This window comes from Argentina silus, assembly GCF_951799395.1.
Source record: "Argentina silus genome assembly, chromosome: 1".
Lineage (NCBI taxonomy): Eukaryota > Metazoa > Chordata > Actinopteri > Argentiniformes > Argentinidae > Argentina > Argentina silus.
Genome location: NC_139655.1, coordinates 16,044,017 through 16,071,594, shown reverse-complemented (window position 1 = coordinate 16,071,594; position 27,578 = coordinate 16,044,017). Strand labels below are relative to the sequence as shown.

Below are 27,578 nucleotides of genomic sequence, written 5' to 3'. Positions count from 1 at the left end.
TTGAACTTTCATTTCTGATCATGACCTTACAACACATCGTTGTCTTTAAATTGTAGGCTGCATCTGACGTAGACTATGCGTTGTCCTCCTGTTCCCTGTGGATCGCAAATGGCTTTTTAGTCCCAATATTTGTGCTCTCGCGCTGTTGCCTGCATGGACAACAACTCTGCATTACCTCATCCGTGGCCGTCCCGCCACTTACCCCTGCAGTTTAACTTTCGCGTGCACGCTCGCACAAGGGCTTTCTCTCTCTTTCTCTCTCTCCAGCTCTCTCGCTCTCTCTTTCTCTCTATCTGCCCCCCCGCCTCTTCCTCTCTCTCTCTGCCCCCCTCCCCCCTCCCCCCATCTCCCCCCTCCCTATTACGTCCGCTAGTAAAGACGCGTAGACAGGGGCTGTACAATTAGGAGCAAATTCTAACGTCCTTGCGTAGCCTGCCTTTGAAGCAGTCTGTTATAAACGCGAATGTCCGTCGTTAGACGGGTTGAGAAGGGGAAAACACTCAAGATGCCTCGTTTTAGCGTAAATTGTCCTGTAGACTGTGCCCTTCCGGCGTTTTGAGGCTAGTGAACATAGAGAGATGCTGCTCTAGTCGAGGTGGCTACGCTATGCTACCTGACCCTGTGCTGTGATAGCGTGTCCGATTGCTTGGATTGAGGAAGGCTCCCACCAACCCAAATCAATGAGGATTCTGAGGCCATTCCTTCAGAAAGGAGCGCATATGCTGCAGTGTTTCTGTGGACAACGATCGAAGCCGACCACAATCACCAGCGGTGAGACATAGCTACCCTTGCATGCTTTCTCTCTTGAGCGATGAAAGAGGGGTAAAACGATTTCATTGGCCACCCGAATGAATGAGTAACATCTTCCGAGCCTGCGGTATAAGCCTCCCGTTGCACTTGTCTCTGTCCCGAGTTTTGCCTCTCTCCGCCGAATCGCGGCGCAGTGACGGTAGTGCGCGAGGCTCGTCATCCCCGCACTACTGTAGAAACCCAAGTATTTGTGTTCAACCCCTTACAGTTTAACACTCCTTGATCAGTGATTTTCTCTGAGAAACTGGACATTCATTGAGCTATAAGCTATTCTAAAAAATACTTATTCATATGCAGCAAATAAAACAGGCCAGCAGCAGGACAACCAATACAGAACGGGTTCATGCCATAAACTTATGCGGCCTGGAAACTACCCGGCAGTTCTGTGGCCCTCTGCAAACAAGTAACGCACCATAGACAGCAACGTGGCGGTGTCCGGGCATGTTTACACTTCAGCACCATGGACAGCACACATCATAAGAAATTCTGATGTGTTGGTTATTCTGGTTCACTCTCCGATGACAGATTCCACGGCCTTAATCAGTTCACTTAGATCTTATTTTTGGAAATGTATCCCTGTGTAGTTGTCAAGGTTTAACTTCAGTTTCAAAGAAATACAAAAAAAGAAAGACAAAGACATTTTACATCAATGCGTCTGGTTGAACAAATGGAAGTGGCACACACACACACACACACACACACACACACACACACACACACACACACACACACACACACACACACTCACTCACATATATATTAATAATGTTTACCCATATATTGTTAATATTAATATTGTTAATCTATTGCTAATAACCAGTACTTGCATTTGTATTTATATTGTGGAATTTAGTTATGGTGCATTTTAAGCATTTAGTACAGTTTTATTGTATATTGTGTATAACACTGTTGAGGCACCGTGTGAAGTAAGCATCTCACTGCAATGCTCACAGAGTATGTGACAATAAAGAACTTTGACTTTGACACACACGCACATATACATGTACATGCACACGTGTGCACGCGCACACAGACACACACACACACACACACACACACACACACACACACACACACACACACACACACAGCCCAACGACCTCTAGGTTTGAGACCCCTGTCCTGTTCTGCATTCATGGTCCCACAATATACTGCAGTGCTGTTCTGATCCAACTCAGTTATTTTCCAATGACATAAAGTACTATTATAAAGCATTCCACATTTTCTCATGTAGGAAATAAATAGACGTTACATTGAAGCAAAGGCAACACCAACAATTCCTTTCATCACATACGATCTCAACTTTCAGTTCAAATGCTCTCAAATTCAGGGCAGAGACAATTAGAAACTCCATTAAGCAAAGTTGATTCCTTTGGGGTAGTTGGACCAAAAGCAGCATGCACAGTGGGATCTCCAAGACCCGGATAAAGAAGCACTGTCACTGTCCTATACATGCATTTTTAACCCTTTAAGTGAACTACGGTGTCTTCAATCAGAACTTAATCATAGTATCAATAGTATACATTTTAGACAGAGATGAGGCACAAAATGGTTAGGCAAATGCAGTTTCTTCAGACAGGGTGCATTCTAGTAAGTTTGAGGTGAAACTGTGCCAACATGTCTTTGAAGTTGAACTGTTCTATATTCTAACTTCGTTTTTAAGTTATAAAGGGTAGGATTTTATCATGCAAATTTTGGATGCAAATTGCAGACTTTTTGAGGTAAGCTCAGCCGTGACCCCACTGATGATTGCTTTGTTTTTTTCATTGTTTTGCAGCTTAACCTTTAGCCCGTGGAGGGTTAATTCCATAGATACCATCCAGCCTGGGTCTAAAATAAAGAAGATCAAAAGTGTGTGGTCCTCTTGTAAAAATCACCTCACAGTAATTTTGAACAAATGGCCTGATTTATTAAGTGTTTGCACCTGTGTGAAGTTGGCACTTGTGCAAAGTGTACTGTACACCTGTGCGAAGCATTCCACTTTTCACATTTTCATCCAAAGAGGGCCAACAACACAAAGCTTCAAATACAATGTTAAATAAGTGGATAATATGCAGGATAATGTTGATACTGTAAATATCATACATACAAATAAATAAACCAAAATAATATATAGGTGATTCATATATTATATCATCTTTAAGCTCAAATGCCAAAACAATCTCACAAATACTTTTAATAATTTCGCATCTGCCCTTTGCATTTCAAGTTATAGATATTTTCCCGGTAGCATCATGACCTCACCTAGTGGGTAAGTCTTTGAAAAGTAATCGTCATAGCAACTTCCAGTATTGTCATATATTGATATTTACAGTCAAGGAGTTATAGCTACATACGGTAGCTCTACAGTAGCTTGGTTATAGATTATTGTGAGGTGGTCTTGCCTTTCAATTTAGAGCTGGCTTTTAATTTCTTCTTTTCTGTCATTGATCTAAAAGTGAGCCAGCAGAATATATTGGCTTTTGAGTAATGGAGTTTTGAATGGGCACACTTAAACACTTAAAACAGGATGTTTGTCGCGCCCAGCAACACAAAGTTTATTGATTCACAGTATGTACCACTATGATGACCAATCCAAGGAAATCTTCCACAAATTTGTTGCAGGGTAATCAGGAACATTTTGCAATAGGCTTTGATGGTTTGCAAATTATAATAGTGTTTTGCCAAATTGCCAGTGTTGATGCCAAAATTGACATCTACTGCCTTCCTGCTGGTATAGTCTAAACTTTAGACCAAGCAGTTGACTTTCCAAACCATGCTCAATAGTGAAATGTGTGTGTGTGTGTGTGTGTGTGTGTGTGTGTGTGTGTGTGTGTGTGTGTGTGTGTGTGTGTGTGTGTGTGTGTGTGTGTGTGTGTGTGTGTGTGTGTGTGTTGGAGGAAGGGCAGGGGGGTTGCACATGCTTGTAAATACAATTGTGCTTATGGAACAGATTGCGATCAATTAATGAATGAATGAGTGAATACTTTATAGTCTCAGGACCAATAGCTAGAAAGAGTTCTTGACGCATGACAAAGATGCAATGTTAGTGACTGTCCACAATGTGGTGGTAGATGTCATGAAATCTGCAGAGCTGTTCACATTCTGTGGTATGTCTTTTGTTGTGGGATTTCAAACCAGGAGTAATAGTTTCAATAGTATCCAAATATGAGAGAACATTTAAATTCCATTTTTTGTCAGTGAGAGTATGATTTAATTTCCGGTCAAATGAGAGGAATCTCTCTCTGAAACAGACTGAGCCCCAGTTAAACTTTGTTGATGCACCTACAATATGCCTTCAATCTGTGGAAACAAAAAGGAAATCTTATTATTGTGGCACCCAACGTGGGTGAAAGCAGACAAGGGGGAGGTCAAAGGGTGGTGAAATGTAAGTGAAGTGGTTTAGAACCACTCTTGCATGATCAGTAACCTTGCCTGAGACCTGAACATGTTTGCTCCCCAAGCTAATGCCTAGGCTTTAGCGTGGCAGGCTGAAGCAGTGTTGGGGACACACACACTAGAACCAAGTAAGGTGATGGAGTACTGATGCTATATGACCAGCCCTTACACAGAGAGGAAATGACATAAAAGGCAAACATTGATGAACTGTCACTGATAGATGACATGCCAGTTATGCATCTGTATTTTGATGAGAAGCTTGTTGAAAGTTTCCATATAGAAAAATAATGATTGCCTCCATGCAAAATGGAAAAACTTTGAATGATGTACTTTCTCTCCTATAAAATGATTGCTGTCATGAGATAAAAAATCCTTTATGATACTGTACATTTGAAAGGACAGTAGCTTTGTTAAAACATCACCTTCTTGACGTTGTAATTAATCTTGATTAGTTCGATTTTTTATAATACATGTAACATGACCAAACATTTTGCAAATGGATATATAGCGTTTTTGGATGAAACTCTTAAATTTGAAAAGTGTTTTATCATTTGTGTACAGATGGAATGAGGCAGGAATCTCAGGCAGAGATAGTTGATATCAATTCACTATTCACTTTGGGTATAGACACTGAGTTGTTACCCATTAGGGAATAGCTTCTCTTATTGTGACAATGATATACTGTACAGGGGAGGCTGTGTTTGATAACTCGTGTTTGATACCGTTTCTCATTCCACTCCATGCATTACAATGAGCCCGTCCTCCAATTTCTACCTCCACCAGCCTCCCCTAATATACATCCCATACAACCCATATACTGTACATGGGTTATCACAGACATTCATAGGGCTACAGATTTTCTATTGATATTCAGTAGAGGTAATATCAATTTCTTTTATGCACTTAAAATAAAGGCTCAGATTATATCTCTGTTTACATTTTCTAGACATTCTCCAACCTTCCCAAACTCTCGCTTGCACACACACACGCACACACACACATACTCACATACTTCACCAACCAAGACCTAAACTTGGAATCCCAAGAGAGATCCCAAGATTGACATGAAGCACTTTTGTCCCTTATTGTAAAACGTATGTGAAGGGGTGTTGAGGGAGTAGCTTCCCTCACCATGGATTCAGTTTTGGATGAGGAGATGTCAAACCGGGACCTAGAAGAAGCCCATAAATGTTTCATGGCGATTTGACGCAGGGAGGCAAGAGGTTTGTGTAGGACTCACGTGTTCCTGCCTCCTACTCTCTGTGCTATTGTGCTGTATGTACTCCCACATGATGACGCACATTCGACATAGGACACGGCACTAGAAAGATATACACACAAACACACACAGCAGGCTGCACACACAACCCTCTCTCTCATCAGGTAATGCAACAGAGTTCAAGAGTTGGCACTTTACTTGAGGTGGGCTGCCAGAACATTTTCTTAACTCTGGCATTGAATGACAACACTTGTTATAGCATGCCACAGCAGTTCATGGCAACCCCATAATGTAATGACAAGAACACATGACAGTCTATTTAAGTTAACACCTAATCTTAAGGTTAAACTATTGTTTTATTTGGCTTTGGTGTTAGGGCATTGTTAAGTTTGTTGAGACCAGGCTTTCCGAGAAAGCCTGGGAAAATCCTTTGCACAAAGTAGCTACAAAGGGGTGGAAACCCATTTGAAATGAGTGACGCATCATGACACGTCAAACCAATCATATACCTTGTTTAGGTGGAGCGCCAAAAAACAGAATTCAGTTCGGTTTTATTCCATTTTCTTCAATGTTGTAAACTAGCATGGGCAACAACTCTCTGCGAAATAGTCATTTTCCTCTCGATAAAGACGACACACATAACAACAAGCAACCATTCTACGGCCATGCGAGGGAGGGTTCTTGGAATGTAACATCCCGATGAAATTGCGAGCACGTTCTCCCATCGCTCCGTCCAGTTCAATCCAGATAGGCTAATCTAAAATTCTGCAGACCTCCAAAGAAGGTGTAACAATGTGATTTGGAGGTATGGCTACACGAGACTAGGGCATAGTCAGTGTGTGGTCACTCTGCTCATCATGTGGTCCATATGTGTATGAGTGTGAGTATTCAGTGTGCTTCCTGTTGTCACCGCATGCCTCCCTTATCAATATGAGCTGAGAATTTCTATCAGTGAATTGTGTGCAGTCATTCCTATAGTGAAGAATCTGGTAGTGTGACAACACCTGTTGCACATTACCTTTAACCAAACCGTCACTTATTAGCACCTTCAGTTATGTCTTATAGGTATTAGGCATATCAGGAAACGTCTACATCAAATCAGGAGCTATACTAATGGTATACTGGCAATTGCATCAGGCCAAGTTGGCTACAACTCTGTCCCAAATGTAGAATATGAATGCGGTTCCGACCGACCTGCACCTCTGAAATTGGTGGACAATTTTGCACAGCGTTATGCAAAGAATTTTTTTTGAAGATGCTCGCTCTCTTTCACTCACACACACACACACACACACACACACACACACACACACACACACACACACACACACACACACACACACACAGAGAGACAAACACAGTACAATGCATAGTCCCCCCCTCTCCCTCCTCTAAGCCCTGGAGAATTCCTCATCCAAACCTCAATCACGTATGATTGCGTAGAGAGAGAGAGAGAGAACTGTGAGCCCATTCACGCTTGCACCCACATCCATACGGAACGCATTGGAATCATAATTTCAACTAATCGTTTTGTATGCTATAAAAATAGGCGTTTTGGCACGGTTTAGTAGCCTATCAATTAACTACGGAGATTTTTTTTTGTCATCGTCAAGTCAAATCACCATGTTGCTACTGCAATCTCGCTGCGTGATGATGTTCCCCGACTATAGTCGGAGGGACTGTTAAAGCGACTGGCTCGCAGGCACAGATGTCCGTAGCCTACAGTAGTCTTGGAGAGCGTGCGAGGCAGCCAAGTCGGCTGCTGCCTACTACTTGACTACTGACTACGACTCAATTTGGCGTTGTGTTTTTGGATTGTCTCGTCTTGGTGAATAAATTGATTGACATGTGCGAAGTCTTGGATATTGTGCCATTCATCGACATTTCGTGCAAATGAGGATTACGAGCGGACATTCGTGGTTGTCAGACACGGAGCTATTCACCTGGAATACCTGAAACTCACAGTTGCGCACGCTCCAATTAAACGCTCACTTATTTACCACTGTTGCACATTATTATAATTTATATTTTCGTCATGTTAGTAAATTAACGACAGATATTGTATGGTACAGCGGCAAACGTTCATTTTATGCTCTCGTTGCGAGGAACTCTCGGCTAGCCTACCTGGTATCGTTCCCTAAGAGGATGCTGTCTTAAACGCGATGATGCGCAGGACTCGGTGGATTTGCTAAGGGGATTCACAATGACATTTGGCTAAACCCGCGTGGACCGTATTTTTGATTTTTCCGATTTGTTTGCGCCAAGAACCACTCGACCTCTGCCCAGCGACTCCAAGTTCTGTTCGGTTCGGTTCGCCCGCGAGGGAGATGGCCGCAATCGCCAGCTCCCTGATCCGTCAGAAACGCCAGGCGAGGGAGTCAAACAGCGACAGGGTCTCCACTACTAAACGCCGCCCCAGCCCCAGCAAAGACCCTCGTTCCATATGCGAGCGGCATTTCTTGGGGGTCTTCAGCAAAGTCCGTTTCTGCAGCGGCAAGAAAAGACCTGTTCGGCGGCGACCAGGTCAGTGCTGTGGTTTTGTATGAAACGATTCCCCGTCCCAGCCCCTCGATCGAGACGTGGCATTACCGCAGTCGAAGGCTCAATCTAATCCGATGGAGGTAGATTTCGCCTCGGTGGCTGGAAATGCGATGCGAAAATTCCACCTGTTCCATAGCTCACGTGTCTGTCGAGATCCACTACACGACACAACAGTTTATCCACATATTACAGTATCAGCCTTAATGTAAAATTATGTATATGTGTGACGTTACCAATATTAATGTTATATTGCTGTTATCATAATAATCGATTATCTTAGCACCATTGTTGTCATCCTATTTTAGTCAAAGGCTGCGTGCATTAGGCACAAAATATAGGCTACATTTAAATATGTAGGCTATGCATTTACAAATATTTCAGCCAGCTATTTTACATTCCATTTGTACAACTCCCTGCAAGGATTTACAATTAAAAAGCTTTACAATTCAATAAGAATGCAGATTGAGACAAAGAAGAGAGAAGTTGCACCGCAGTGCACCAAGGCTCTTTTGAGATGAAATGTTTAATGGTAAATGTTTATTGCAGAGGGGTGGTTTACTGCAGTGTAAGGAGGTAGCTATAATGATTAAAAGGCTACCCAGCTGTATTGATGGACCCGGGCTCAGTGCCTACTACACTATGGTAATGTTTTCCCCCTTCCTGGTGCACAGTTAAAAAGGAACGGTGCAAATCACTCCTCCCCTAATCCAAATAACTGTGTCATATGATGTATAACTAACTGTCTCCACAGTCAGAGAGAGAGCAAAGAGACAGAGAGACTGATAGGCATAGACAGACCCCCCATTATCCCTAAATGCTCATGATTTGACATTTTGACAAACAGAATTTGTCTGTTAAAAGAATGTTGTTTTTCCTTCTATCCCCCGTAAGATGCGCCCTCGAAACCTCCACAGGTGTCCCGTAAGGGCGGCAGGCTAGGTCAGTAGCTCAGCCTCCATCCGTGTGTGCTGTGTTTTTTCCCGTCTCCACCCCCCGCCCCATCTCGCGCCCATGTCGATAGCCTTTTGCGAGGGAAGGGAGGTGGGAGGGTTTCTGGTTGGGGAGGGATGGGGGCTTTCAGCACCTGTCTGATGCTGGTGACCCCATGCTGATTTCTTTATACTGTGCTTTCGATTTGGATCTAATTTCTCTTTCTTTCTTTTTCTTATTTGTCTAGTTGAGCGGTAGTCTCTTTGTCTATGGCAACTCTCTCCCTCTTCTCCTTTGTTTTTCTTAGTCTTTCTGTTCCTATGTGTTGGATCAGTTTTCATTCTCTCTATTTGTTCTGCTCCTCTGGTGTATCTATGTGCGTGCGTGTTTAACATGTGTGTAACGTGAAGTATTGCTGTGTGAGTGTGGTGGAGGTCCGTATATTGGTGTGCATCTACGTACTGTGTTTTTCCTGTCAAACGTGTCGACTGCAACAGTAGAGGTGACCATTCACCATTTCATGGTCATAACACCATTTGTCAACATACCCAAACTGTACTTGTTTGTGTCTCTGCATTGGTACAAAGATAAAAGTTGGTACATAGTTACAATTTCAATGACGCATTCATACACACAGGTACAGTGCCTTCGGTAAATATTCAGACCCCTTCACTTTTTCCACATTTTGTTGTGTTATAGACTCAATTTAAAATGGATTAAATTCATTTTTTAATCAATCCACACACAATACCCCATAATGACAAAGCAAAAACACGTTTTTAGAAATTGGTATTAAAATTGAAATACAGAAATACCTAATGTACATAGGTATTCAGACACTTTGCTATGACACTCTTAAAATGAGCTCAAATGCAAAAATGTCTTCAACAAGTCACTCAACAAGTTGAATTGAGTCCATCTGAGTACAAGGATAATAGTTCATGTGATGTCGGAATGAATATCTTTTGTTTATATAGTATCTGGTTTGCATAGAAATCAATTACACACTGTGTAGATTAGGATGCCACTACCAACTCAGCAAATTTCATAATTTTCTCTTGATCCTGACAAACTCCCCAGCGGCAGGGGCTGGTGACAAACATATCCATAACTTGATGCAGCTACCACTATTCTTCACACAAGGGATGGTGCGGAAACTGCCTTGTATGTGCTGGATTTGCACTAAACTTAATGCTTTGTAGTAAAACCTTTCCTTGCTTTATCATTTGAATTCAATGTTGCAAACACAATTATGGATATGAGATATTTTCCATTAAGGCCACTTCCTTTTTGGCCACTTGGTTATAGACCAGTTATTTATTTTATTTTATTATAGTTATTTTGTAGAGTGACTGAGATTATGTTGTCCCATCGACTGTGCTTTTTCCTCTCCGCCATTCAACTTAGATTTTTGTAAGTCTCCCCAGGCCTCAGGATCGCATTCCTGAGCAGTTTTGTTCCTCTCCATTTACTCAGTTTGTAATGACAACCTGATCCACAGTGTGTATTTGATTCCTATGCAAATCAGAGACCCTATAAAAACAAAGATATTAATTCCAAATTACATTAACTGTTATCTTTGCATTAAGATGTACTCAATTCAACTTATTGAGTGATTTGTTGATGACATTTTTGCATTTGAGCTAATTTGTGAGAGCGTCATAGCAAAGGGTCTGAATATTTCTGTACATAAGGTATTTCTGTATTAAAATTTTAATAACAATTTCTAAAAATGTGTTTTAGCTTTGTAATTATTGGGTATTGTGTGTGGATTGATGGCAAAATGTGGAAAAATTGAAGGGGTCTGAATACTTCCCGAACACACTGTATATACTCTCACGGTCGACATTTCCCAAGCCAAAGCCCATACAATCTTCTCTTACACTATCCACACATTCACTCAAATTCAGATTTTACCACTCCATTTCTTTCTCCTCACATATACCTGCATACTCCACTTGCATGCACGCATGCATTCACGCACAGGCATACAGACACACACACATGCATGCACGCACGCACAGGCATACGGACACACACACACACACACACACACACTGCCCTAAATTGTCTTTGAATAAATAGAGTGAACTTACAGTAATAGTCTCTTGGCGTGTCCTTCCCCCTCAAACAAGAGAAAGGTTCCCTGTCCCTTTCTTCAGCTGAAGTCGTAAGCTCTTTTTCTAAAGGATTGCACAAACAAATGACCCCGCCCCCATCACGCACACAAACTCACCTGCAGAAACACTAGTTCTTGTAAGCCCTGCACCCCATTTTGTCTCTTTATCTCCATCTTTCCCCCTCATTCTCATAAACTCACACAAATACAGTAGACACACACACACACACACACACACATACACCACTCCCTGCCCTGCCCTGCCCATGATGGATGTTGGCGGGCCTGTCCCAAGGATTGATGGCTTCGCCTTGGGGGTAGGTGAGTTGTGGATTGATGGGCATGAATTGAATGATGTACAGTTGAGCCGACATGAACTCTCACTGATGTTGGGTCACTTCCCACGCCAACCCTGGGCTCTGCAGTATGGTATGGATCAAATAAGGACTCTTTGAGACTAATCAGTTCCAGGACAAGCTTAATACCACCTAGATCCAATGTGTACATGGTGGTTATAACCGTAGTCTGAAGTCAGATACTCTAGGTACAGCATCATCTCAAATTATCTGGTCTTGTCCACTTGCAAACAAGCCTTTTTGACAAATGATTACAAAATTAAATGGAATATGAACTTACTTGCATCCAAGGACAATTATTTTAGGTCAAACACAGTGAGATAAAGGATTTATTAATTATTTCTGAATGATTGCTATGATGATTGCTATTCTTAACTTTAACAGATAAGAAAAAATAAACACAAGCACTCTAGCAACTTCCTTGTTCCAGGTTAACCGTTGCAAAGTTTTAATATTTTGCTTTCATATCACCCAAATATTCAACGAACACAATTGCATATAGAATGCAGTGCGCTCACAAAAATGTATTGTAGACCACGCCCAAGTGCACTTGGTGCGATTGATTCAATTCAAGTTCTAAACAAGCCAAACAATCCACATAATCAAAGTAAATATGTGTGAAAGACCATTGAGAGTACTCAGATCATTGTTTCTCACAAAGCGCCCCTGCCCTACAGATACAGTGAACAGACTTTTCACACTTACATTTTTCTAGCCTTGCCTTGGGCTAAGGGCTCCCATAGCCTTGGGCTAAGCTTTGTTTCCGACTTGCTCCCTCACAAGTGTTGATTGCTCTAGCCTAAGCCCAGCAGCATCCTGGCCTTGTTCAAATATCACCATCACAAAGTTGGAGGTCAACTCAGGGGTATTATTAAGCTGTGATAAACTTTGAGCCGGCTCTCTTCAGGATAACCACAGCATTTGATTAGGGATTATTTAGTGAATTTGTGTCAATAAAACCCAGACTATGACATACTGTCTCACCCTCTTCTCAAAAACAGCTAGGTTCAAACATGGTTACTGGTCAGCAGGGACATACTCAAGATATTGTTTCAAGACAAGTCACTCATCAGATATACTACTTAGTATACCCAACATCAGGCATACCCTGAACTTTATGTCATCCACAGTTGCATCATTACCTTCAAGAACCACCCCACTATTAACATCACCAGTGTACAAGAGGGCAGTAGATACAGTGTAATGGTTGCAGGTGCATCAAATCTGTTCAGATATGAAAAGTTAGCAAGTTGTATTATAACACTTTGAGGCCATTTCCATGGATTCATACAAATTGTCACGGTCTATACCAAGTACCAAGTCAATTCTCAGCCCTGACCCAAATTTGATAACCAGTATTTTATAATGAACCATCCCCAAAATGTGTTTTAACCAGTTTGAGCCTACTCAGCGTGAGCCTTAGTGGCGTGGTGTGAGGTGATGATGGGGGGCGTGGTCTGACGTGCCCCTGGGGGGGCGTGGCGGGGTCTTTCCTCTGTTTCAGAGCCGCAGCTGAAGGGCATCGTGACGCGTCTGTTCAGCCAGCAGGGCTTCTACCTGCAGATGCAGCCGGACGGCACCATCGATGGCAGCAAGGACGAGAACAGCGACTACAGTGAGTGTCAGACACTACAACTCCTAGCATGCAATGCTCTTACCATGAGTCACCAAGTTACCTTCAGTACCACTTTTTAAGTGGTTACATTTAGTACATTTAGCTTCTCATATGGTATTGTATTTTATAATGATTATAATGACTTAATCATAATATATACTCACTATTTATTGTGTGCATGGTAAAAATAAATAATTTCTTCAGTTAAGCAAGTGATAATGAATTAGGACAGTGGACCTTGTGGTTTAGTAAATTGCACTGGTTAATATTTGGAATATGGATGAAATCCATTGAAGCGTAAAAGTATTCATGGTATGAATAGTATATTTGCATTGAAATATCATCCCTAAATGAGAACAATGAAATATGTAAATCCATATCAAATGACCCCACCTTCGCTGAGCAAAACATCCCTTGTGTGCCACTGTAAGTGCCACATTGTTTTGATTTATTCCACTCTAAAGCTTGTGATTGTCGATTTTCTCTATGGATGCTCATGGCCAGCACTTACTGTAATTGTTGGGCAGTTTCATTCTCAAGAGAAATCTCTTCCTTAGGATCCTTCTGTAGGCCTTTCCCACACTACTTCATTTTTATTTATGTTTACCATGGTCACCTTTCCAAATCAGCTCATTGATTCTCCCCAGCATCTCCCCAGGAGCCATGCCCCAGTGAAAGAACAGCTTTGCCTGAAGAAAGATCTGCACCTCAGAAAAGTGCCTCAGTGGAGGAGCAGTATCTGCATGACCAACAGTCCCTCAGGAAGTTAGTCTTTTCTAGGAACAGTTTTGGATTTGAGGAAGAGCCTCTAAAAGGCCCATTGCTACTTGAGAATTGCCTCTACCCTCGAGGAACTGTGCCAGAACAAAGGAACAACCGATCTGTCTCTTTGGAACATTCTGTCCATTCTGAAGGAGCAGAGTCAAAGGGGCGACGGAGACAGCCTCTCAGTCAGGAACAGTCAAGCTGTGAAAGAATGATCTCTCTGTCTTAATTTTCTGCACAATGAACAGTGTGCTTTACAAGCATTCATGCCTTCAGGATATATTTTGTAACATTCCCTGCTGAGGGACGTTTGTGCATAAAGAACAGAGTCCGTAAACTGGTGCTAGATCTTTAAGGGCCTCAGAGCAGGTTTAAGTTTAGTTCTGCTGTTGGAATATGAGTTACTGGGGCTCTGTTGCAGTATTCTGGGAGTGGTTCTGATTTGGCTCAGCCGTATCAGGATATCCCCTTCTCTAGGCAATCCTCTCGTTGGTTGGCAAGGCTAGCCCAGGGATGAAATAGTGCAGTAAACTGCAGTAAATAATTCAGCAAATACAACTAAAAATACCCTCTTCTCCATTTGTACCAAATGAATAATTCTCCCCATGAGAAGTCTCAAGCTCTGAGACAGACTGAAGATGACATAGGTAGAGAAGGAAAACATGTACTAGAAGGAGAGAAAATGTAGGAATGGTTAGAATGTAAGAGAGAACTGGTGGGAGAAATGTACCGATACAGAGAGTAGGATGTGAGAGGGAGGGTGAGAGATGGAATGAGAAAGAGATTGAGAGGGAGAGAAATGAGAGAAGAAAGCTTTGCACTCACCTATCGATCGCTGTGATGGATTATTAGAATAATAGATTACCTCCACCCTTGAACTGCTCAACCTCCTGACCTCTGCCATGGGCGGTGACGACGGCAGGAATAATTTATTTTCAGGAGGTGGTTCTGTTGGACTGTTGGGATCAGCAAAAAGAACATTCACTGCATACTGGGTGTGACCTGCCCTGCTGAAAGTAGGCTAACATTGCAATTAGATTCATTTGTTTTCTTTTCACTCAAATGAAAATGGTCCAAACTAATCCCCTTGACAGTCTATGGTGACCCTGGCAAGGACAAACTCTTGACTTGAAAGAATATGAAATCCTGAAATCCTAAATACCTAAGTATTTTGAATTACATAGCCTTTGGAATTGTGCACTTAATGAACTCAAAATGGTGTTTTTGTTAATATGGTACTTTCTAAATAGTCACTAGATATACCAAGGACAGCACATGCAAATATGTGTGCTTCAAGAGATTGAGAAAAATGTTGATAAGTGATTAAATCCTACATTTGGGTGAATATCTTTTCATCATCGTTTTTGTACACATTTACTTGCCTCTGTCTGTGTCCTACCCAATATGCTGATGCACCAGTAAAAACATAAAAGGCATTTAGGTATCATTCCAGTGTCATGTAATGATATTTGTTGATAAACACAGATTTAGGGTTTGGGGCAGTCAATTGGATTTATATGTATGTGGGCGTCTTGGTAAGTATGATTGACTGGTAGGATAGTTTCCCTAGCAAGAGGGAATTCCGCCACAGAAGGAAGCGCTGCACTGCTTCAAGATCCTCCATGAATACAGGAATCTTACTCAGGTTACACTTATGTCAGAAGTGTGTTCAGTCTCCTACATAATTCATCTAGCTATACCCGGACACAGATGAATCACAGGGCTGTTACTGTGAGGTGTATCTTGAGGTCTCAGGTGAGTAATATTTCTCTCTCCTTTTCTCACTCTTCCCTTTTTCTATGGCTCTCTTCTTTTTCCAGCCCTGTTTAATCTTATACCTGTGGGTCTGAGGGTGGTGGCCATCCAAGGGGTGAAGGCTGGCCTCTACATCGGCATGAATGGGGAGGGCTTCCTCTACAGCTCAGTAAGACCAACTGCCTCTCTCTCTATTTTGTGTGTGTGTGTGTGTGTGTGTGTGTGTGTGTGTGTGTGTGTGTGTGTGTGTGTGTGTGTTATGGATACATTGATACAGATTTCAATTATTTTAGTATGGAGCTTTGTAAAACCTTTTTGGGCTGTTGTCACCTAGCATTGTTGAGTGTAGCTGCGCTGAGGGTGTTCCTCAAAAACAGAGATTTGCCTAGTTTACGCTACACCTGTAAGGTAGTTAACCATGATTGTTCTGTCAAAGTAAGTATTATTTGAATCGTCCACTTATATTTCTTCTATAGGTAACATAGGAAACTGTCCTTATTGCAGAGTATTTTTATTTCAAGGCCACATGATCAAATCAGTGTAAAACGTGGATGTAAAGTTAGTTTATTTTTTGCACAAAGAACATTCAATTATGACACAAGGCAAAGCAAAATCAAGTAAGTTTGGGAAACCCACAAGGGGCTTAGAAGAGGACCTTACTCAGACAAGACACAAATTAACAAAACATCAACACAATGATGTCCGCTCAAATTGGGTCTTAAAAATTGACTAATTACAAGCAATTACAAACACTCCCTGACATTGCAGTATTAGTCATTTTGGGAGAATTTGCTATTTTGGAGTCAAGAGAGAAAGAGTGGACTCCATAAACTTTGGGGTCGATGTTGACTCAATAAATCCAGTCGTACACCACTTTGAGAATTGTCATTCACGTTTTAAAGGGACAATCTTGGATTGGTATATACATACTGTAAATGTATTTATCAAAGCTGTAATTCTAAGCTTTCCAATGATATATGATGTGATATTTTCTCTATGAGTAAAGCCATTTTTTGTGACAGAGGTCGAAATTGTGACAGAGGTGATTTCTGTGACGGATGTGGAAATCAATGATGGGATGGAGGGATGAAAGATGAAACATTGTACCTCCAAATGATACAGATGGCCAAAATGTTAGGTTTGACTGTTATGGGTATAGCTTCATAGTTTGTAAAGTTTGCCACTCTCGCCACATTTCACCTACTGTAATTCACTTATTTGTATAGACTTGACAGGCGCACAAGCTTTCTCCAATTGAGTAATTATCCTATCAATTTCCCCCGAAGTAGGCATGTACACTCACCGGCCAATTTATTAGGTACACCTGTTCAACTGCTTGTTATTGCAAATATCTAATCAGCCAATCACATGGCAGCAACTCAATGCATTTAGGCATGTAGACATGGTCAAGACGACCTGCTGAAGTTCAAACCGAGCATCAGAAAAAATGCCTGTTGATGCCAGAGGTCAGAGGAGAATGTTCAGACTGGTTCGAGATGATAGAAAGGCAACAGTAACTCAAATAACCACTCGTTACAACCAAGTTATGCAGAAGACCATCTCTGAACGCACAACACGTCGAACCTTGAAGCAGATGGGCTACAGCAGCAGAAGACCACACCGGGTGCCACTCCTGTCAGCTAAGAACAGGAAACTGAGGCTACAATTCGCACAGGCTCACCAAAATTGGACAATAGATTGGAAAAACGTTGCCTGGTCTGATGAGTCTCGATTTCTGCTGCCACATTCAGATGGTAGGGTCAGAATTTGGCATGAACAACATGAAAGCATGGTGGTGGTGGTGTAATGGTGTGGGGGATATTTTCTTGGCACACTTTGGGCCCCTTAGTACCAATTGAGCATTGTTTAAACACCACAGCCTACCTGAGTATTGTTGCTGACCATGTCTATCCCTTTATGACCACAATGTACCCATCTTCTGATGGCTACTTCCAGCAGGATAATGTGCCATGTCACAAAGCTCACATCATCTTAAACTGGTTTCTTGAACATGACAATGAGTTCACTGTACTCCAATGGCCTCCACAGTCACCAGATCTCAATCCAATAGAGCACCTTTGGGATGTGGTGGAACGGGAGATTGGCATCATGGATGTGCAGCCGACAAATCTGCAGCAACTGCGTGATGCTATCATGTCAATATGGACCAAAATCTCAGAGGAATGTTTTCCAGCACCTTGTTGAATCTATGCCACAAAGAATTAAGGCAGTTCTGAAGGCAAAAGGGGGTCCAACCCGGTACTAGCAGTGGCCGGTGAGTGTATGTGGCAGTGTGTCTGCGAAATTGCATATTAATTAACTCATAGCAATATAATGTTTCTCAGTTGATTCTGCACATTTCAGCAGTAGACTATATGGACACATAAAGCAAAGAGCGCAGTTCGTGTCATTAATTTTCTGCTCTGGCATCGCCAAAAGCCAACCTGTCAAAAGTCACCAGACTTATGCATATTTAAATGAAGAACTTTACTGTTCTAGGGGAGGAGTGGGACTGCATTGTACTCAGCATTCGAATTGTATCTCTAAAAGACTGTCTTGTGGCTAGATAAATTTCACGCTTTTGTTTATTAATGAGAAACGATTTGAGCTTGTTGTAAGTGGAGCAAAAGCAAGCACACACAGGAGCTGAATCAAAATGTGTAGCCTACAAATCATGAATGTCACACATATCAAGAACTGTCCAAGGCTACAACAATGATATGACACTTATATGAAAGTTAACTATTTGAGTGTGCCATATGCAATTTTGCGGACACACTGCCACATATATTCCATGTCTGACATCATTTTATGAAGTGTCTCTGACCAATAAATTGTCCTTTTCCAAATTGGAACAACTCATACGCATTTTTTACGTAAATCATCAGGTGGCAATGAAAGTGGTCTATAACACATAGTAAGCATATCTATTAGAATTGCTCAATGATGCCTCCTGGTGGTTGTTAATTCCAAGGTGAATTAACTGAAATAAAACATAATAAAAACAAATAGTCAAGCCTCCTACCATCATGGTACGCTGGCGACATTGTCACACAAGCGGCAACGTTTTCAACTACTGTACATTGCAATTGAGATCAAGGTTAAACTTACTTGTGCTCTAAACCACAGACCAGAGAACTCAGCAGTCACGTTTAAGCAGCTGTGTATTTACATTTCAAAAGCGTGTCTCTGTTGGGTTTATACGGCATGACTATGCTAAGCTAGCTGTCACAGCAATAGCCCTTTTCAGTTCCTTGTATCTGACCGAGGGCACTTATATTTAAAAAAGAGTGCATGCCTTAGTTTTTTCTATATCAGTTTGATTTCACATCAGTCTTAGCGCACAGCCTTTTTACTGTACATCTGTTGTCGAGTTTTGCTGTTACTGAGTTGTTTTAATGACTATGTGGTGTAAGTTAAAAATGTAGTATACAATACTGCAGGTTTGAATGTGAGATCACTTGAGAGATCCAATATCTAGAACCGTTACTAGTTATCTGTTTCTTTCCTGTTGCATCCGCTTAACCTAAAGAGGGCCTCACCATTTTAGATATTAGTCCATTGTCTCAATTGGATTAAAATACTGGAGAGGCTGGAGCACGTTTGTGGGAATGTGCTGCAGCGAGAGAGGAGGAACTCTGATTGATTATGTCCAGCAGCACTGTATGGGGAGAGGGGAATTTTGTCTCCCATGAGTGTCTCCCAAGGGATGTGGCAGTGCCGTAATGGCCGTCTGATTCTTGCTCAGCCGTGAGTCTGTCAGGGTGGAACACTCGTCTCTGGTGGCAACAGGAAATAGGGAGCTCATACTCTTAAGTATGCACAATCACACAAATGTAAATGTATTTATCCAAACTATTTATTATCTGACAGAGAGGAATAGATTATGGTGGTAAGAACCGGAAGGAGGTCTTTGGAATGGATTGGAGAAAGGGGGAGGGGATAAGATCGAGAGGGCAGGTGGTTGCCCGCTTGGATGTGACCAGTTTTAGAATATCATCAGGGGAGAGGGGGGAAAGAGTTGATAGACCAGAGACCGAGTGTAGCGCAGTGGGTTTGGGAGGAGGTCTAGCAGTGTTGGCGAGAGGAAGAGAGAAAGAGCTGCTAACCTTCTTTTCAAAGTAGGTGACAAAGTCATCTGCAGACAGGGAGGAGGGGGAGGAGGTGAGTTGAGGAGTGAGGAAAATGTGGAGAACATTCCTTGGGTCAGAGGCTCTACCAACTGAGCCACAGAGGACCACAAGACAGAGGAAGAGAGAGCGGTGTGGAAGAGGGTACGCAGGTTGAAACAAGAGGATACAGTGTGGGTAGAGTCTGACTGGGAGGGGGTGGATTTGAGGGGAAGGGAGAAGGATACAAAATGATGATCAGAAACCAGAAGAGTGGTAACAGTAAGGTTGGAGGTATGGGAGGATCTGGTGAAGACAAGGTCGAGCTGATTGCCGGCCTTATGAGTCGGAGGAGAGTGGGACAGGATAAGGTCGAAGAAGGAGAGACGGTCAAGTACTCCAGATGAGTGTTGCTTCTCTGACTGGATGTTGAAGTCACCCAGTAGTGAGAGCAGTGTGCTGTCCTCAGGGAAGAAGCTGAGAAGGACATTGATCTCTTCTAAGAAGTCGCTAAGCTGACCTGGGGGACGATAGATAACAACAATGTGAAGTTTGACTGTGGAGGTGACAGAAACAGCATGGAATTCGAAAGGTGGATATGGGCAGGTGTGACAGCGGAAGGACATTATGTGACCTCTCTGGTCACAACCAGAGAGTGTAGGGGAATGAGAAAAGGAGTAGGCATCAGAGAGGGCTGCTGGAGTAGCTGTGTTTTCCAGTGTAATCCATGTCTCTGTGAGAGCAAGGAAGTGGAGGGACATGAAGCAGGTGTAAACTGAGATAGCCTCTGCTTTCCGGACCGCTCACTGGCAGTTCCAAAGTCCTCCTGTGGTCAGTTGAGCATGGTGGGTAAACTAGATTAGATGGGTTGCGAGGGGGGGTGTAGCGTCTGTGTCCTCCTGAGGGATGAAATAACAGGAATGGGGAGAAAGCACATTATGATATTTGCCGGTATAGAGATAGAGGGTTTGTGGGCAATACAAGATGTAGGTTGTGCAGTCAGAGTAGTGAAAAAATAATCAAATAGAATAAAAATACTTTGTAGTTTGGCCTTCCTCGATGGACTCCTTCGTCTTTGTGTCAGGAGGCTGTTGCGCTTTGACCGTCAGGATAGACGGTCCCAGGGCTTCAGAAACTAGGTCCCAGGGTTTCAGGTAGGATAGCTACAAAAAATACTACCAACACACTGATTTTAAACAAGATTACATTAACTTACTCAGTCTAGAAACAGGCTTCACCACTCAGTCCAATTGTATTTAGTTGACACATTCACATAAGGAGAAAGTGATGAACAAATATATATGAACTTAAACAATCACAGAACATGCTGAGAGACAAATCCCCTCCCCCCCATACACATACACACATATATTGTACAGTACCTACACACATATGGGGACTGACCAACCCAATGTACAACCAGACAAGAATACACCCTCACATGTATAAATAAATAGCACCCTACACACAGCTAAGTTCACAGTTAAGTTTTACTGAATTCACTCCATTGGCACCCAATCGCATCAACATTTAGCCCCACTAAGTTGGGTTATAACATTCCAATTACCACTTGAAGCCAGACAGAATTGAACCCCAGAGTCAGCAGCTTTTAAGGCTTTTCCACAGAGCCCTCATCATCACTTTTATGGGTTGGAGCACAAATCTCCTCCCCCATACAAAGAGGAGAGGATCGGTCAGAAGCTGGGCTTTTACAATAACAGCTGAAAGACCATTTTAATTAAAGAAAGGAAGAAAGCTCTCCTTGGCTATATGTAGCAGCCCATCTCTCAAGACGTGTATCATGAGAAATTAGCATGCCATGGCAGAACGCAGGTTACAGAGGCCCACAAACAGCGGATGAAACAGGGTTCATTCAATATTTACCAAAGAGTGTTCTCAGACAGCGCACACAGATCAAATTGACATCGTCACTGCATCTAAACTACCAGAAATGTCTGATGCACTCACGTTGCATGGGGATTCGTCGGTAATACATCAGGAAAAGTGTGTCTCAAATCTCCAGCTGCTCCTTGGCAGACCATCGTTATACGCCATCACTACATCCAAACTACGAGAAATTATACGCGCATAGATTATTTTTTTTCAGAGGGCCTCCATCGGTAATACATCGAGAAAAGTGCGTCTCAAAACTATCTCCAGCCGCTCCTTTGCCGACCATCGGTTATACATCGGCGCTACATATGCCAGTTCCCTTACCAATGTTATTGTTTTTTCTTCTACAGAGGCACTCTGTTTATCGTACCATATGCTTCCCTGATGTATTACCAATGCTCACTGGAAGACAAATGTTACAACTGGTAGGCCATACATTCATTATACAATGGCTTTCCATAAAGAGAGATGCAGGAAATCGCTTCACTTGTGCTTTGCGCTTAATTCAGTCTTTTTTGAGACTGCAATCTGACAGCATGCACACCTTAGTTACTGTGCTATAGCAAACCCCATATAGTCTCCTAAACCATGGTAGGCACAATCATATGGCATACTGATAATGCTGATGTATAACCACTGGTCGGCAAAGGAGTGGCTGGAGATAGTTTTGAGATGCACTTTTGTATTACCGCCATCTGGAGGCCGTCTGAGCAAAAGGTCCCCGTGCTACATCTATGCCATGTAAAGTGCATCAGTAATTTCTCGTAGTAGATGTAGTAACAACGTAAATCCGATCCATGTGTGCTGTCTGGGAAGGCGGCGCACCTGCCAATGCTACCACAGGCCTATACATTAGAGATACAAAATTAAGAAATTGTCACAATGACATGGAAACAGGATGTACAACAATAACTGTATTTATTTTAGAATATACAATAGTAGTTGCTGTGACTCCAGTGTGATCATTCAACAGGTGATGAAAGGGAGCGCACAGATGCGTTCTATGATTCCCTTAGTATTAGCTGCCCTTAAATATTGTGTGTACATTTCTGAAGTCTACACTACATAAGTTTTATGTATGGATCATCCCTAGCCCTTGAACATGGGGAAGGGCTGGGTGTGTGAGAGTTTAGATAACTTGGTGTGTGTGTGTGTGTGTGTGTGTGTGTGTGTGTGTGTGTGTGTGTGTGTGTGTGTGTGTGTGTGTGTGTGTGTGTGTGTGTGTGTGTGTCGGCGTTTGCGTGTGTGCCTTCGCGGTTGTGTTTGTCAATACATGATGGTGACACCATTGGATGTTTTAAAATATCATGATATGAATGTGTACTGAAAGTGGTTTATATTCCTCAATAAAATAGCTATATCTCTAAACCTACTTCTGACATGGTTTAAGCAAGAATGCAACTCATTCGCAATTTGTATGACCTGTAATTGCAACTGAGTTCAAGTTAAAACATAAGCGTGCTCTAACCACAGGTGCGAGGACACAGCAATATCGTTTACACAACTGTCAGTTTAAATTCTGTGGGTTTAGACGGCATAACTATGCTCAGCTAGCTGACACAGCAATAGTCCCATTGTGTTTGGTTCCATAGTTTTGGAGTGTTGAGGGCTGTGGCAGTTGTGGTGTAGATGATTTGAGGTATGCTTTACCGACATGGAAACAACAGACTGTCATCAGCGGTGGTGTTATAGAGAGTTGGTATCGAGTGTTATGGCTATGGTGGGTGGATTGTAAGGTTGGAGTGTTGAACATTGTATTGATGTTGTGTGGTGTATGAGGGCTTTTGCCATGGGTGTGATGTTGATGTTGAGTGTTGAGAGCTGAAATGCGTAGGGGTTCAGCTGGAGTGAGGAGTTCTCCATTATTTATAACACTTTCACTGTGACCTACTTTGCTGGAGAGCGGTAACCACTCTCTCTCTCTCTCTCTCTCTCTCTGTATCTTAAACACATCTATCTTTAACAAAAGGACACACACTCACAAATCCTTGAGGATCATACATGCTTACAGTACATACATGCAGGCAAACACACACAAACTATCGTGCAAGAAAAGCCTCAAACAAACACTAATACACACTTCTTATTAAAACACTCCCACATGTTCACACGTCACACAGACTGTCCTGTTGTACCTTGCTTCCGAATGGCTTCTAAAGTGTTGTCAGTGTTTTTCTCAATCTTACACTGACTTATTAGTTCTTATTTATTAGTTCTTATTTATATTGGGGGCGCTGCTGAAGAAATTGTACCGCAGTGGAACCATCACTGGAGGCACAGAGAGGAGAGTGGAGGTTGTGGGGAGTGGAGGGGGTTGGGATGGGGGAGGAGGGGACTTCAGTTTTTTAGGGACAGAGCTGCCACACTGCATATGTAAACTGAAGTGTTTTGTGTGAAGGTTGCTGTGTGTCTGTGATTTATGACCAACGACAAATGTACATTTGTGAAATAGAAAATGTTGAAGATTAGCAGTAAGGTTGTTTGGCTCTGCAATCAAATGAAACAATAAGCCTACGTATGTGGGTGCTAATGAGACGGTTGAGAGGGTGTGTGTGTGTGTGTGTGGGGGGGGGGGGGGGGGGCTTATGCCTGTAGTTATGCCTGGTATCAGTTGAGAGGGTGAAAGTATGAGTTAGTGTGTATAAATGATTGTGTGTGTGTGTGTGTGTGTGTGTGTGTGTGTGTGTGTGTGTATGTGTGTGTGCCTCGTTTGCCCATTAATTGTGCGTGCCCTTGGTTCTTTGTCCTTCCTACACTCCCAATGTGACTGAGGTAGCAGTCTAGACAAGACTCGCACAGGCCTAACCCGGCTCTACACCCAGAATAATAATGACCCCTCAGAGTTCCATAGAGGGGACTCTTAGTGCCCCCCCCAAAACAGACCTAATTCTGGTTCAGAATCAGATTCAGTTCAATTTGGATTCAGTCTCTGAAAATGACTTCTGTTTGAGAAGCCTGGTCCATGCTTGCAGCTCATACTGTATCTTTGTATCTCCTCTATCTCTCCCTCCTACACCTGCTGTATATCTGTCAGACTATTCTACAGTATGTATATATTAATTTCTCTGTGAAATGGGAAACATTTATTCTTGTTTGTGTACTCATGTCTGTTCTGTCTTCTTTGCCTCTATCCCTTGTGTTTTCTATGTGTTCTACGTCTGCTCTATCTGCCCCTTGTTTCCTGTGTTCTTCCTGTGTTTGTAGTATACTGTGCTTGTGTGTGTGTGTGTGTGTGTGTGTGTGTGTGTGTGTGTGTGTGTGTGTGTGTGTGTGTTTGTGTGTGTGTGAGCGGCCCCACGTGGCCAGTTTCACTAACAAGTTCTTTTCCTCTCCTTCAGATCACCCCAGAATACAAATTAGCGTCCTTTTAATCAGTTTACACTCTCCAAGCACAGCCTGTTACCCCTGAAAGGTGGTGTTTTTTCTCTTACTGTGAGCCAGTAACAGCTTTTCTTCATTATGCATTCCTGGCAGAAGGGCAAACTGTTAACGGCAGACCTGTATGCGTGTGTGTGTGTGTGTGTGTGTGTGTGTGTGTGTGTGTGAACAAGTATTTTTTGTGTGCACAGTGGTATTCGCTCACATACAGTGTTCACACCTGATTCATCATCCCTTTCACTTGTCATTAAACAATAAACAAGATGACACTACTATCATTCCCCCATCAGAGCTTATGTACTGTACTGTATAAGCTTCCCTGTTACAAGCCCAACAGATATAGAGTGGTGTCCTTGTGGCCAAATTTGGAGGGGGTTCCGGAATGTGTCAGTGTGGCTGGCAAAGGCGGGTGATGGGTGAGGACGGAAAGGAGGAAGGGGGGGCTTGGCAGAGAGGGGGAAGGGGAGTCTGAGGTAAATGACCCCTGTCTGAGTGCCCCTGCAGTGGGTTCTATCGGACAGGAGCGATCTGACCTCCTTGACACTCTAGAAAGAGAGGCATCTGCTCCCTGACAGCGTGTCACAAGGCCTAGATAAACTCGCCCGCCAACTCCCCATGTGATTGTCCACACCCCCACTGACTGACAGGCTTACACACGGGCACATATCTAGAGTCCTTCACACAACCGTACACCACTGTGTTATAAACGAGCACACACACACACACACACACACACACACACACACGCACACACGCACATACACACAAATGTATATGCAAGCATACAAATTAATTTGCACACATGTATAGTGATATAGTCAGACATGAATGCTCAAACATGATTAGGACATTATGCATTCTCTTTCTCTCTCACAAACAGACACACACACACAGACACACACACACACACACACACACACACACACACACACACACACACACACACACACACAGAAACACAAACAAGTACGGGAGTGGAACAGACACCTCCAGCAGTGAGCAGAATTGGGCTGTCAGTCAAAGGGACAACCTTAAAAGGGCACAGAATCCTGGAGGATACAGAGATGAATGAAAAATCACCCCACATACCAACCCTGCCAAATCAGAGATGACACCACATAAGCAGGAGATCCAGACATCTATCTGGACCCCATACAATCTGATACAACCAAACCAAGCAAAAACCCATCTAGGACAATGTATTGAACCAGATCCAATATACTTATTACTAAACCCAAAGAAAAAATTGAAATATTGTGCACTCTGATCATGTAACATACATGCATTATTAAGTGGACATGCAATTCCTAAGATACTGTAATGTTGCCTTTCGATCACCATACCATCATAGCTTTACCCAACCCATCTACTGTAGCCACAACAACAAAATCAAACCTCACTTCCTGTTTTTTTGGGGCTCCTCAGGAAATGTTCACACCGGAGTGCAAGTTCAAGGAGTCTGTGTTTGAGAACTACTATGTGATCTACTCATCCACTGTGTACCGGCAGCAGGAGTCAGGCAGGGCCTGGTTCCTGGGCCTCACCAAGGAGGGCCAGGTGATGAAGGGGAACCGGGTCAAGAAGACCAAGCCTTCCTCACACTTTGTGCCCCGACCCATTGAAGGTAAGGTTGTTATGCGGATGTGGATGTCCTACAGTATTGCATGTATAACCACTTGAGGTTGGTTGGTTCCCCTTATGGTGAGATAGTGGGGGAATGGGATAACATCATAGATGGTTAATACTCAAGCTACCAGATGATTATTGTTATAATAAGAAATTGGTAGTTTCTTTGAATCTTCCCATTCCTTAGTTCAAAAACATGTCCCCAACAACTCCAAACTATTTTCTTTGGTGTCTGTATTTATTTGGTATTCAGGTAATTACAAATGTTATAGGGTCAGAAAAAATAAAGTCTTAATTAAAATTTAAGTTGTTCATGTAAAACTCGTTATGGCACTACTGTTGCCATAAAAATTGTTTTAAAATTTTAAAATTTTTGAGTATCTGACATTTTGGGCTGATTTGGGCCCCCGTTGGTTTGCTCAACCTATCTCATTCACTATAATTGGGTAAAAAAGTCTGTTTTTGTCATTTTCACTTCAGATTGCTTTATTTCTATGTCTAAAGATGTTTCAAGGAGGAAAACGCATTGAAATTGCTGTTATTGTGGCATTTTTTATAATAATTATATCCTGGAAGGTAGTTTGAAAGGGCGAAATATGTTGTTATCTTGAGGGTTAAAGGTGCAGCCTTTCCAAGTTTACCTCAGTGGTTCAAGAATTTACATACAAACGTGACCCCCCCATTAATCTGAGTTTGGGCACTCTTTTATAAATGTTAATAAAATATGTTTTTTTATCATGTCTTCAATGTGTTTGTTGTGAGTGTTCTTTTAAAGATATGTAATAATGCTCACAGAAGAGCTGATACTGCCCCCCCCCCCCAGCCCAGTTCAGTAATTGTCCCAACCTTATACTTGACCTTGTTTCTCTGTCTGCACCATCCATCTCTTCATTTGCCCTCCATCTTCCCCTCTATTCCCTCAATCTATCTTCCCCTCTCTCCCGTTCCTTTATGTCCACTCTCTGCAGTGTGTATGTATAGGGAGCCATCGATGCATGAGATAGAGGAGAAACAGCGTTCCAGGAAGAGCTCAGGAACTCCCACCATGAATGGCGGGAAAGCCGTCAACCAGAACTCAACATAG

The 27,578-nt window shown here is 42.5% G+C and overlaps 1 protein-coding gene across 4 annotated transcripts; it reads left to right on the top strand.

The window, feature by feature from the left end:
• Positions 1-680: 680 nt before the first annotated feature.
• fgf12a (fibroblast growth factor 12a) lies at positions 681-27,578 on the top strand (the record flags this gene model as incomplete). 4 transcript variants are annotated; one of them, XM_083666205.1, is made up of 6 exons in its annotated part: positions 7,735-7,930; positions 8,840-8,887; positions 12,858-12,968; positions 15,554-15,657; positions 26,294-26,492; positions 27,463-27,578. In XM_083666205.1, 6 exons carry the CDS (start codon positions 7,735-7,737, stop codon positions 27,576-27,578), a joined length of 774 nt encoding a protein of 257 aa, XP_083522331.1. The 4 variants fall into 4 exon arrangements, with proteins under 4 accessions (XP_083522333.1, XP_083522331.1, XP_083522330.1 ...); XM_083666204.1 differs by having other exon boundaries at positions 7,735-7,939; XM_083666207.1 differs by lacking the exons at positions 7,735-7,930; positions 8,840-8,887 and adding an exon at positions 681-771.